The sequence below is a fragment of the Coregonus lavaretus genome, assembly GCF_964263955.1.
Source record: "Coregonus lavaretus genome assembly, chromosome: 11".
NCBI lineage: Eukaryota > Metazoa > Chordata > Actinopteri > Salmoniformes > Salmonidae > Coregonus > Coregonus lavaretus.
The window spans coordinates 46484108-46497001 of NC_139998.1; the positions used below are offsets into that span (position 1 = coordinate 46484108).

The following is a 12894-nucleotide window of genomic DNA, read 5'->3' on the forward strand; positions in this document are numbered from 1 at the left end:
TGGATCATCCAGATGGTCATTGGCAAACTTCAGACGGGCCTGGACATACGCTGGCTTGAGCAGGGGGACCTTGTGTGCGTTGCAGGATTTTAATCCATGACGGCGTAGTGTGTTACTAATGGTTTTCTTTGAGACTGTGGTCCCAGCTCTCTTCAGGTCATTGACCAGGTCCTGCCGTGTAGTTCTGGGCTTTTCCCTTACCTTCCTCATGATCATTGATGCCCCACGAGGTGAGATCTTGCATGGAGCCGCAGACCGAGGGTGATTGACCGTCATCTTGAACTTCCATTTTCTAATAATTGCGCCAACAGTTGTTTCCTTCTCACCAAGCTGCTTGCCTATTGTCCTGTAGCCCATCACAGCCTTGTGCAGGTCTACAATTGTATCCCTGATGATTACACAGCTCTCTGGTCTTGGCCATTGTAGAGAGGTTGGAGTCTGTTTGATTGAGTGTGTGGACAGGTGTCTTTTATACAGGTAACGAGTTCAAACAGGTGCAGTTAATACAGGTAATGAGTGGAGAACAGGAGGGCTTCTTAAAGAAAAACTAACAGGTCTGTGAGAGCCAGAATTCTTACTGGTTGGTAGGTGATCAAATACTTATGTCATGCAATAAAATGCAAATTAATTACTTAAAAATCATACAATGTGATTTTCTGGATTTTTTCTGTCTCGCACAGTTGAAGTGTACCTATGATCAAAATTACAGACCTCTACATGCTTTGTAAGTAGGACAACCTGCAAAATCGGCAGTGTATCAAATACTTGTTCTCCCCACTGTAGATGTCCTGGATGGCAGGGAGCTTGGCCCAAGTGATGTACTGGGCTGTACGCACAACCCTCTGTAGCGCCATGCGATCGAGGGTGGTGCTATTGCCATAACAGGCAGTGATGCAGCCAGTAAAAATGCCCTCAATAGTACAGCTGTAGAACTTTTTGAGGATTTGATGCCTAGGGCTGTGGCGGTCACGAAATTTCGTCAGCCAGTGATTGTCAAGCAAATAACTGTCGGTCTCACTGTAATTGACCGTTAAGTAACAAACACATTTACCATCTCCTGGCTTCCACACACAGCCTACAAGCCACTGATACTGACCTTTTGGAACATCTACATTTAAAAAAGTCTAATAAATCCATGTAATGTAGTCTACACCTTCACAATACATCCATTATTTACTTTAGAAAGGTCTAAAGAAGCAAGATATGAAGAAAATGTAGTCTATTTCAGAATAACAGAATACCATACTCTGAGTTGTCCTTATGTTTGGTCCTGATCTGGCTATGCCAAATGGCTGTGGGCTACACTAGTTTATTTAGCAGACAAGATTTGCTTGGCATTATTTTATAGTATGGAGAATACAATTGAACAAAGCTGAATAAAATAGAAAGGATATTTTCTCCAAACGATTTGAGGGAGTGCGAACATGTGGCTATTCTGTGTTGAGCGGTTAACAAAGAAATAGGTATTCCTATATGCTTAATTTAGAGTTATGTAACTTTAGTTGTTCTACAAACGTTGGGCAATGTGTTTAGATTTTTAATACATTGTAAGGCTGCATGATGCGACTCCAATGATGATTTGAAAAAAGTTGCTTGAAAGGCATGAGCTCTGCTTTGTTTTTTGCGCAGGCTGTACACACTACATCAGTCACTCATTCACAATTTGACAAGCACTTGATAATACCTAGAATTTCACGGCGGCATCCCCTTTGTGTGGCCGTAATGCATCCTAAAGAAATCCATGCCTTTTGCGGCCAGTGGTCGTTGTGCCCTTCTCCCTGAGTGCTGCGCGCTCCATCACGTGATCGGGTCTTTCTCACAGGCTACAAGTAAAGACAGACACATCGGGGACGCAACTGCGCGCGTCCTTATCCAATTCTGAGGTGCATATTGAAGATATTGGAAGAATTGTCTACATTAACTTTTCGTCAGCCAACAAGATGAGTAGGCCTAACGAACAGCAAAAGCACTAGCCTATGTCAATCTACTATCCCCCATAGTACAAAGGTTGACCTATTCTATTCTGTGCGAGAAATAAATATTCCAAACATAGTCTGGGACAGTTGTGGAATGCGATAGATCCCAAATGAATACAACCACTAGCATCCCAAAAACGTTTTTACTAGGGCTGTCAAAAATAGCGCGTTAACGACGTTAATTAGTTGTTTGCTGTTAATTACGTCAATTTTTTTAACGCATTTCACGCATGCGCAGTGTGACAAATTATTCAGGTCAGGAAAGTGGTTGGGAGCTAGAGGCGAGATGGAGCAAGGTGAGCAAAGTGGGCCTATTGACGGATTCAAATATAAAAAGAATGATGATGGTACAGTTAACAAGTACAAGGTTATTTGCAAGATTTGTAAGAAGGAGTTTCAATTTCACCGGAGCTGTTCAAGCTTGAAGTACCATGTCAACGCCAAACATGCGTTTGCTGGGCCGTCAGATTCAGCAAGTGGTTTGCGCCAGACCACGCTGAATGTTTGCAGGCAATTAACAAAATCAACCTCAGATAATTTGACCAACACAATAGCAAAATGGATTGCAAAGGATTGTAGACCCATTAGCATTGTAGAAGACTCAGGTTTCCTTGATGTTTTGCAAGTGGCGTCTCAAGACTCATTCTATAAGCCACCGTCAAGAGCCACAGCCAAAGACAAATATTATGGTGTGTAGTATGTTTCAGCTTGATTTAAAACACCATTATTTGGCTGTGTTAATAAACAGACATAATATGAAAATTATGTATCTGTGTCCTGTTATTTATCTTTTGGTATGCATTTCAGAAAAAAAATGGTTAGGATTCAGGTGTAATTGCAAATAGTGATTAATCATGATTAATCCACTGAAAATTCTGATTAATTTGATTAAAAATTTTAATCATTTGACAGCCCTAGTTTTTACGCAATGTGGCTGACGCAACAGATCAGAACGTTTAGCTTAAAATGTTGATAAACTATTAGGCTATTTCTTCACATTATAAGGCGCACATGGTAGTAGGCTATAAGCGTGAATGTCCATTAGTGGAAAACACCATCATCAAAAGTGACTGCAAATGCAATTATGCATGTAATGCTTTTATTTTAAAGGTGCTTTTTTATGGTGAAAATTATCTTCTCCAAACTTGAAACTCATGCGCTGCTTATGTATGCCAGTTAGGCTCTACACCCCTTGTAAAGCGGATGAATGTGCTTAATTTGAAGAAGTTATTTGCCCACTTTAGTTGTGATACAAACCTTTTTAAAAACATATAGGCCTATGGGCTAGGCTACATGAGGTGTGCGACTATGATTAGAAAAAGAAACAAAAAGGCATTGTTTCTTATGCTGGGCATCATTCACAAGTGCTAGGCTAATATTGTCACCCATCAGACTATTCTTGATTTAATCTTGTCTTTACATATACTAAATAATATATGTGTGAAATTTGTTTTGATTTAGAATGGATCATTACCATGCACCTGTCTCGAAACAGGGGCAGCGGGAAAAAATACATGTAATCTATGCCCTTAAATAGCAAATGGAGGACGCTTTTCCCTGTGGTTTATTTTCATGCCAGCCAGGTAGGCTATACACCTGTTGTAAATAAGCAATGTGCTTAATATTAGGAAAGTTGAAAAATAAATATAGTAGGCCTAGCCTATAGAAAGCTAGGCCTACTCAGTCTGACATTTGCATTGATGTCAGAGTGATTAGAGGGACAATAGAGTGCTGAGTACCAGGCAGTTAGCAAGTTTGGTAGGCTACTAATGACCATCAGCAGCATCAGAGCTTGGAGAAGCCTAAATGGTCACGTGGAATTTGACTGCCTTCATCAAATCACATTAAATGTTATTGGCCACATGCGCCGAATACAACAGGTGTAGACATTACCGTGAAATGATTACTTACAGCCCTTAACCAACAATGCATTTATTTTTTAATAAAAAAGTAAAATAAAACAACAAACAAAAAAAAGTGTCGAGAAAAAAAGAGCAGAAGTAAAATAAAATAACAGTAGGGAGGCTATATATAGGGGGGTACCGGTGCAGAGTCAATGTGCGGGGACATCGGCTAGTTGAGGTAGTTGAGGTAATATGTACATGTGGGAATTCATGACTCGTGACCGCCGGTGTGGCAGTAATACGGTCACCGCAACAGCCCTACCCATGCCAAACCTTTTCAACCTCCTGAGGGGGAAGAGGCACTGTAGTGCCTTCTTTACGACTGTGCGCGTGTGTTTGGACCATTTTAAGTCTTTAGTGATTTGGAGACAGAGGAACTGGAAGCTATTGACCTGCTCCACTGCAGCCCCGTCGATGTGGATGGGGGCGTGCTCCCCCCTCCTGTATTCCACAATCAGCTCCTTGGTCTTACTGACGTTAAGGGAGAGGTTATTATTCTGGCATCACACTGCCAGGTCTCTGACCTCCTCCCTGTAGGCTGACTCATCGTTGCCAGTGATCAGGCCTACCACCGTTGTGTCATCAGCAAACTTGTTGGAGTCGTGTGTGGCCATGCAGTCGTGGGTGAACAGGGAGTACAGAAGGGGACTAAGCACACACCTCTGTGTTGAGGGTCAGCGTGGGGAGGTGATGTTGCCTACCTTCACCACCTGGGGTCGGCCCGTCAGGAAGTCCAGGATCCAGTTGCAGAGGGAGGTGTTCAGACCCAGAGTCCTAAGATTGGTGACGAGCTTGGAGGGCACAATGGTGTTGAACGCTGAGCTGTAGTCGATTAACAGCATTCTCACATAGGTATTCCTCTTATCTAGGTGGGTGAGGGCTCCTATTCATTTTCCTGCAAGGAAATTTGATAGCTGTTTTAGAGATCTTATCAGTAGGTCTGTTTTGTATGTTGTCAGCGGTGGTATGAGGGCAGTTGTGTACAAGCAGTAACATCATTCCCTCTGGGAGTTGCTGTCACATGGATTTGATAGGCTGGAGTTGGGTCCTATAGGAATGTGAGATACTCATTTACATTTTAGTCATTTAGCAGACGCTCTTATCCAGAGCGACTTACAGTTAGTGAATACATATATTTCATTTTTTCATACTGGTCCCCCGTGGGAATCGAACCCACAACCCTGGCGTTGCAAACGCCATGCTCTATCAACTGAGCTACATCCCTGCCGGCCATTCCCTCCCCTACCCTGGACAACGCTAGGCCAATTGTGCGCCGCCCATGAGTCTCCCGGTCGCGGCCGGCTGCGACAGAGCCTGGATTCGAACCAGGATCTCTAGTGGCACAGCTAGCACTGCTATGCAGTGCCTTAGACCACTGCGCCACTCAGGAGACACATACTCCTACAGCAGCTTTCTCGAGCTACGATGGATGGCATGATATGGAATCTTAAAGGGCCATTTTGAATATGCAGAGGAGATGCAAAGGAAGAGATGTTATTGCGAAAGCTGAGCACAAACCCATGAACATTCTAGTCCGTTTTCAATAAACAAGTCAGATTCTAACCATGTTCCTGTCTGGTGTTCAATTGAAGATAATTGGGGCAAATGTTTTTAGTTTTTTTATGGTTGTGGAGTTATGACATCAAGGGGTAAACGATTTGTCCTCTCTTTTAATCACAACTCACTACATGAGCATATGTGGAATTCAGACCTTTGAGTCAATTTCTATGCTAAACACATACAAGTAGGTCAAATTAATGTCTACATCCGCAAACCTTAATTTAAAACTCTTCTGGCAATTAATAAAATGTCTCCATAGTGATGTATTCTGTGTTATTGTGGTCCTTTAACACGTCATAGCTGACAGCCGAAAGGAAATGATGTTCAACCATCCACTGTCATTGCATGTAATCTAGGATTGAAAAACTCCTTATTTAGTGTTATTCTCTCCCTCTTACTATCCCTCTGTCTCTCTGTTGTTGTGTGTTTGCAGGTGGCAGAGCTGGAGGCTCAGAGCGGACAGCCTGGTCCCAGTGGGTCTGAGACGAGGGATGAGCTGACCCAGTCCTTGGAGGAGCTGGAAGCCTTGCTCAAAGCAAAAGTCGAGGTAAGGCCCGGGGCTCAGACGCTCTTCTAGGCAACCAGGTACTGCTAGCCTTGAGGTGCCAGCCTTCTATGCTCTCTAGAAAGTGCCGTTGAAAGAAACTAGTGAGGTATAAACTAAGGTTTTTGCTTGAGAATCTCAAGAAACCAGTTGTTCTTGAGTTTTTTTTAAAACACTTCCCATCTGGAAGCAGAAAGCCTTGGTAGAGGTATTTTGCATACTCTAAATCCCACCTCTTGTTCAAAGGAAATTGCTTTACGTGTATCTATATTGGATGGATTAAATGAATCCCGGCTGCATTATGGGAAAACTGTCAGTCATCCAAACAATCAGGTTTATTCGGTTTTGAGAAAGTACAGTATTATTTCGGAGCAGCTGCAAACTTGGTCTACTGCTCAAGAATGCTATGAATAATGACAATGCCCAAAACATTCTGAAAATAGGGCATCACATTTACAGTGCCTTCGGAAAGTATTCAACCCCCTTGACTTTTCCACATTTTGTTGCATTACAAAGTGGGATTTAAATTGTTTTATTGTCAACGATCTATATATACTTGTCAAAGTGGAAGAAGAATTTTATTGTAAAATAATATTGAAAAATAAAACACTATCTTGATTTAAACATGTTAGAAACAGCTTTGGCAGCAATTACAGCTGTGAGTCTTTTTGGGTAAGTCTAAGAGCTTTGCATACCTGGATTGTACATATTTGCCCCTTTTTTTTATTCTTCAAGCTCTGTCAAGTTGGTTGTTGATCATTGCAGCCATTTTCAAGTCTTGCCATAGATTTTCAAGCCAATTTAAGTCAGAACTGTAACTAGGCCACTCAAGAACAGTGTAGATTTGGCTGTTTGTTTTAAATTATTGTCCTGCTGAAAGGTGAATTTGTCTGCCAGTGTCTGTTGGAAAGCAGACTGAACCAGGTTATCCTCTAGGATTTTGCCTGTGCTCAGCTCTATTCCATTTATTTGTATCCTAAAAAAAACTCCCTAGTCCTTGCTGATGACAAGCATACTCATAATATGATGTAGCCACCACAAGCTTGAAAATATGAAGAATGGTACTCAGTAATGTGTTGGATTTGCCCCAAACATAATGCCTTTTATCCAGGAAAAAAAAGTTTATCTCTTTGCCACATTCTTTGCAATATTACTTTAGTGCCTTGTTGCAAACAGGATGCATGTTTTGGAATATTTGTATTCTGTACAGGCTTCCTTCTTTTCACTCTCTCATTTAGGTTAGTATTGTGGAGTAACTACCATGCTGTTGATCCATTCTCAAGTTTCTCTTATCACAGCCATTAAACTCTGTAACTGTTTAAAAAGTACTATGGGCCTCATGGTGAAATCCCTGAGTGGTTTCCGTCCTCTCCGGCAACTGAGTTAGGAAGGATGCCTGTATCTTTGTATTGACTGGGTGTATTGATACACCATCCGAAGCCTAATTAATAATTTTACCATGCTCAAATTGATATTTAGTGTCTGCTTTTATTTATTTTTACCCATCAACCAATAGGTGCCCTTCTTTGCGAGGCATTGGAAAACCTCCCTGGTCTATTCAACATACACTACATGGCCAAAAGTATGTGGAAACCCCTTCAAATTAGTGGAGTCGGATAGTTCAGCCACACGCGTTGCTGACAGGTGTATACAATTGGGCACACAGCCATGTAATCTCCATAGGCATACATTGGCCTCCCGAGTGGCGCAGTGGTCTAAGGAACTGCATTGCAGTGCTAGCTGTGCCACTAGAGATCCTGGTTCGAATTCAGGCTCTGTCGTATGCCGGCCGCGACCGGGCGACCCATGGGGCGGCGCACAATTGCCTCAGCGTCGTCCAGGGTAGGGTAGGGGAGGGAATGGCCGGCAGGGATGTAGCTCAGTTGGTAGAGCATGGTGTTTGCAAAATAAAAAAAATAATGTATGCACTCACTCTGGATAAGAGCGTCTGCTAAATGACTAAAATGTAAATGTAAAATGTAATTGGCATTAGAATGGCCTTACTAAAGAGCTCAGTGACTTTCAACGTGGCACCGTCATAGTTTTCTGAAATGCTAGAGCTGCCCCGGTCAACTGTAAGTGCTGTTATTGTGAAGTGGAAACGTCTAGGCGAAGTGGAAACGTCTGGGAAGTGGTAGGCCACACAAGCTCACAGAACGCTGAAGTGCGTAGTGCATAAAAATCGTCTGTCCTCGGTTGCAACACTCACTACCGAGTTCCAAACTGCCTCTGGAAACAACGTCAGCACAAATGGTTTGTCGAGATCGGTGTGGAAGAACTTGACTGGCCTGCATAGCGCCCTGACCTCAACTCCATCGAACACCTTTGGGATGAATTGGAATGCAGACTGCAAGCCAGGCCTGATCGCCCAACATCAGTGCCCGACCTCACTAATGCTCATGGCTAAGTGAGGTCCCTGCAGATGTTGGAACAGTCCCCGTTCCAACATCTAGTGGAAAGCCTTCCCAGAAGAGTGTAGGCAAAGTGGGGACCAACTCCATATTAATGCCCATGATTTTGGAATGAGATGTTCGACGAGCAGGTGTCCACATACTTTCGGCCATGTAGTGCAAAAATCATGTTAACCACTATTATTGCACACAGAGTACATGCAGATTATTACATGATTTGTTAAGCAAATGTTTAATCCTGAACTTATTTAGGCTTGCCATAACAAAGGGGTTTAATACTTGACTTTTTACATTTTTTTATCAGCTTTTCATTTTCTATTAATTAGTTTTTTTTTATCTACAACTAAATTCCACCTCGACATTATGGGATATTGTGTGTAGATTCGTGACACTCGTGAAGGGGGTTGAATACTTTCTGAAGGCACTGCATCTAAATGGTTCAGTTTCCTTGTGGCGTTGTAGTGCTATCTCAAACCTCCACATTCTCTTACAGTCTAAACAAGCAAAACTTCAGCAAGGATAACTCATACAAGGTCACTTTGTACTGGAGTCCATGACGGAAATTTCAGTAACAGTAAAATGTCCCAAAGTTTGTCAAAACAAGCCAGGCTACACAAGATTATTTGACAGCTATCTTTCGGTTACTGGCCCAACGCTCTAAACGCTAGGCTACCTGCCGCCTAGTAATAAAGAGTCCCTTGTGGACCCCAGGAAGAGTAGCTGCTGCTTTCTGAACAGCTAATGGGTATCCTGATAAAATACCAAAGGATTACTGTATTTGTTGTCTTTTTTAGGAAATCCACAATCTACAGAGCAAGAAATCAGATATCCATGAGTTGGAAAAAGAGAGGGAAGAGGCTGTTCAGAGACTTCAGGTGAGTTTGGTTAATTGGGGTAGAACATGCATTTTTGGCTTCTCCACACTAGTGAATCCTGAACACCAGTGATTCTCAACCGCTTAAGGGGCTCGGTGAGAGTTTACAAAGGGTATGCAAAAAAGCAGGGTTGGGGGAAAAACAAATTGGTATGACACTGACCATTTTAACATAAATTGATCTGTAGTCCTCTGTCATTTGTGGACCTTCTAGGATCTGGAGACACGGAACACAGAACTGGAGCAACGGGTGGAGAGCGCTGAGCAGACTCTAGCTTCCTCTCTGGAGGAGCGGGAACGGGCGGAGAGTGAGGTTCAGCGGGTCGTCGACGTTCTCGACGTCAAGATCTACGACCTGAACGACCTGCGACAGAGCTTGGCCAAGCTCATCAACAAATAGCACACCACAATGACATAATTTTTTAGGGTGATGGACAAGGAAGGAAAATTAAGCTAGCTCTTTCAGAACAATGTTTGCTCAATCACATAACTGCAGTGAATGAGAGTAGAATCTTGGCTCCACCTGTTGCAGCCGTACATAAGAACCAGTTCTATTGTTAGGTGGGAGGCTGGGAGCATAACCCACAGGGTCAGGTTTTCTATTTAAACGTTGCTGAAGAGAATTGTTCTGTTGACCTTTACACCATTTTCATGTAAATTTCATTAGGTTATGATTCTGTCAACCTGCTCTTATAGAGGTTCTTAAACTTCAAATATAGTTTAATTGAATCTGGGCTTGCACTTAAAAATGTAGGTGCCTAATTATTGTTTACGTTTGTCAGTATTATGAATTAATGAATAGGTTTACTTCTATTGTATCACATCAACAGTTGCCATAATAATGATTTGGTGATCCTACAGAGACGTTACTGCAGAATGCTCAGCTGCAGAGGACTTATCACCAAAACTGCATGAGCTCAGCAAAGAACCATGCCAAGTACAGTAATGTGAGTTATGCGCATTACCCAAAGTGCAATCGTTTACAAATAGATTTAAAAGCACAAGTAGTGTTATTAGTAAATATGTCCTGTACTTGATTCAATACATATAGCTAACTTGGTATCTGAACTTTCACTGATACACACCAAGAGATTTTCTTCTGACCTAGACTTTGAGGCATTTTTTCTTGGTATTAAGTACAAATAAGGTTAAATCAGTGTTGAATTAGCAATACTATTTTTTGACAAGTACTCTGTAGGTAATGTAGCATCACCAAAGCATATTCTTGTTCATTTATACAAACTGCAATTGTATTCTGTTGAACAATGTGATTTCTCATTTTGCTTCAAATGCACATTGACTACCTAGAAGTGTGACTGACTATCAATTTTAATCCAACAATTGATGTGTGAGGATAATCGGAAAGTTTCACCTGCTCTGTGTACTTGGAACATGTTCGTTTTACATTTTTACTAGCCCATCTCTAACCTTCTGGAGAAAACAGTGGCCATACAATGTTTTCATCCAACTGGAGTAACAATACAACATGCAGTACCAAAGATGCACTAACTTTTCTTACCCACGTAGCTGGACGAAGCACACGCGTTCTGTACTACCTGGACTGGACCGCACAATACATTTTAGATAATGAAAAAATTATAATAACTTTGTCTTGAATTGCCTGTGTAATTATTCTGTCATTAAAATTGAGCGTAGGATCTGAAGTGGTGTTCTTATCCTCTTCTTAATATACACGAGGTACTTAAACCCCGTTTTCCATTGGCAACGGGGCTAGCTCGAATTGCGTTTCCTCTGCCTCCAGAAATTAGAAATGATGCCATGTTGCTAGGTAGCCAATATGTGACTGTGCAGCTGGCTTCGCTAATGTTGCTAGCTAGCTAGCAAGATGTTGAATAATTTTATTCACGCTCACCATGCTGTAACTAGCGTTACCCCATACTCCTGCCAGTGCCAGCCAGACTCAGCCATGTATTTAGCTTGCTAACGCTAGCTAGCTAAATGGTTAGCGTCGTCGCTAGCATAACAGGCTAGCTAGCTTAATTCCTACCTTGCTTACAATGGCATTGGCTATTAGCTAGCTAGCTAACCAAGCAAACCTGCTAGCTACTAGCTAGCTTGTTTCAATTCTGATTTGCTAGGTAAAGTTAGGTCGCTAGCATTTGAGGGCTGACTGTTCTCATTAAAGTTTATTGTGTAGTGCAAAAAATGAATGAAGGATCCAGCTATGGTGGTAATACGTGTCATGTCTGACTACTGTAGTACTGCTTTTCCATGTGCTAGCTAACAGCAACAAGCCCAGACAAGCTAGCTAAACGTGGTGTCAGCATCCAGCAGTGATCAGCTGGTGGTTGCATAGTAGCGGCGTCACCAGCCTGAATTCTAATCGAGTTGGCACCAGTTGTGACACTGGGCTACGGTAGCCCTAATTTTAAGTGCCATTGGAAACGGGGCTTTATTGACCACCACTAATACCTCAGCAACCTGATTTCTCAATTCATCCAGTGTTTGAGCATGTTCAAGTACTGTACAAATTATCACTTTTTTTCCCCTTGAAGTAATCACTGTCACATAATTGGATAGGTGAAAAGTGGTGTATATTTGTTGTATTTTCCTATAATTTCACGAGGAAAGAAAGTAATCAACAATTAATTTTTTCAGTATTAAAACAGGGCCTTACGAATCACACTTGCCTGATTTTACTTTACTTTAAGCATAGGAGGAACCCATGTTTATAATATTCACCTGACAATATTGTGGAACTAAAATATTTGTATAAAGTTCAACATTAAACTTATCAGAAATGTGGTTCTATTTTTCAATGCTATGTATTTGATTAATTGTAGTAGCCAACTAACAATGAACTACAGATATCTTCTTTTTAAAAATGGACTGACACCAGTGCTTTGCTTGACTTGGGCAGGAGCTCACCGGAGCTGAGTACCAGCACCTACATTTTCTTCTGCTAGAGCTTGTAGTGTCTAAACAATTTATGACTTTGCTGATGTTTGCAAATGGTGTGTTAGAGGAAGTCTGTTATGTGGAGGCCAGGGATTGGTCTGTAGGGAAAACCACCCATATCAGGTTACATAGGATATATATACTATGGTTGGGACAAAGGACGGGGAGAAAACAACATATTAGAGATTGGGTCAGTTGTTCTCCGGATTTTCTGCAGAAATCTGTAAATTGACGCTGAAAGTAAAGATGTAATAAACCATTATAATCAAGAACAGTGTCAGCGAATTTCTTGTCATCACAGCATTGTTCTCGACACTACAAGCTCCTGCACCTCTTATAGAATATTAGCTCAGAAGTATTGTGGAGCTCCTGCACCTAAATATAAACAGTACCGGCACTGACAATGAGTACCCAAACCTATTTCAGTCCAAGTCAAGCACTGACTGCCATGGAGGCACATTTAGTCATTTAACAGATTGTTTTTTATGAATTTCCCTTAGCTTAGGGGTCTAAATATTTGACTTGCCAGTAATTTGTCTTTCATTTGGGAGAGATGTTCCATTTAGTTTTGAACATAAGCCCTGTTTTTCAATCTCTTAACTCATAAAAATCCTGTCTACTGCACCCAAGATCATCAAGCACAAAAGCATTGTGCCTTTGTCAGCTTGTTGGTTTCCTTTGGGGCTGGTTCAATGAATTGTTTCAT

The 12894-nt window shown here is 41.7% G+C and overlaps 1 protein-coding gene across 1 annotated transcript in view; it reads left to right on the forward strand.

Moving 5' to 3' along the window:
• Window positions 1-9938, forward strand: part of LOC311137775 (homer protein homolog 3-like) — a gene marked incomplete at its 5' end in the record, with an annotated part of 42735 nt that extends 32797 nt beyond the window's left edge. Inside the window, 3 exons of the mRNA XM_084172360.1 lie at window positions 5874-5987; window positions 9190-9270; window positions 9484-9938. Coding sequence (XP_084028486.1) covers window positions 5874-5987; window positions 9190-9270; window positions 9484-9669 — 381 coding nt within the window. The 3' untranslated portion in view covers window positions 9670-9938. The remainder of the gene's footprint in view (window positions 1-5873; window positions 5988-9189; window positions 9271-9483) is intronic.
• Window positions 9939-12894: the final 2956 nt, after the last annotated feature.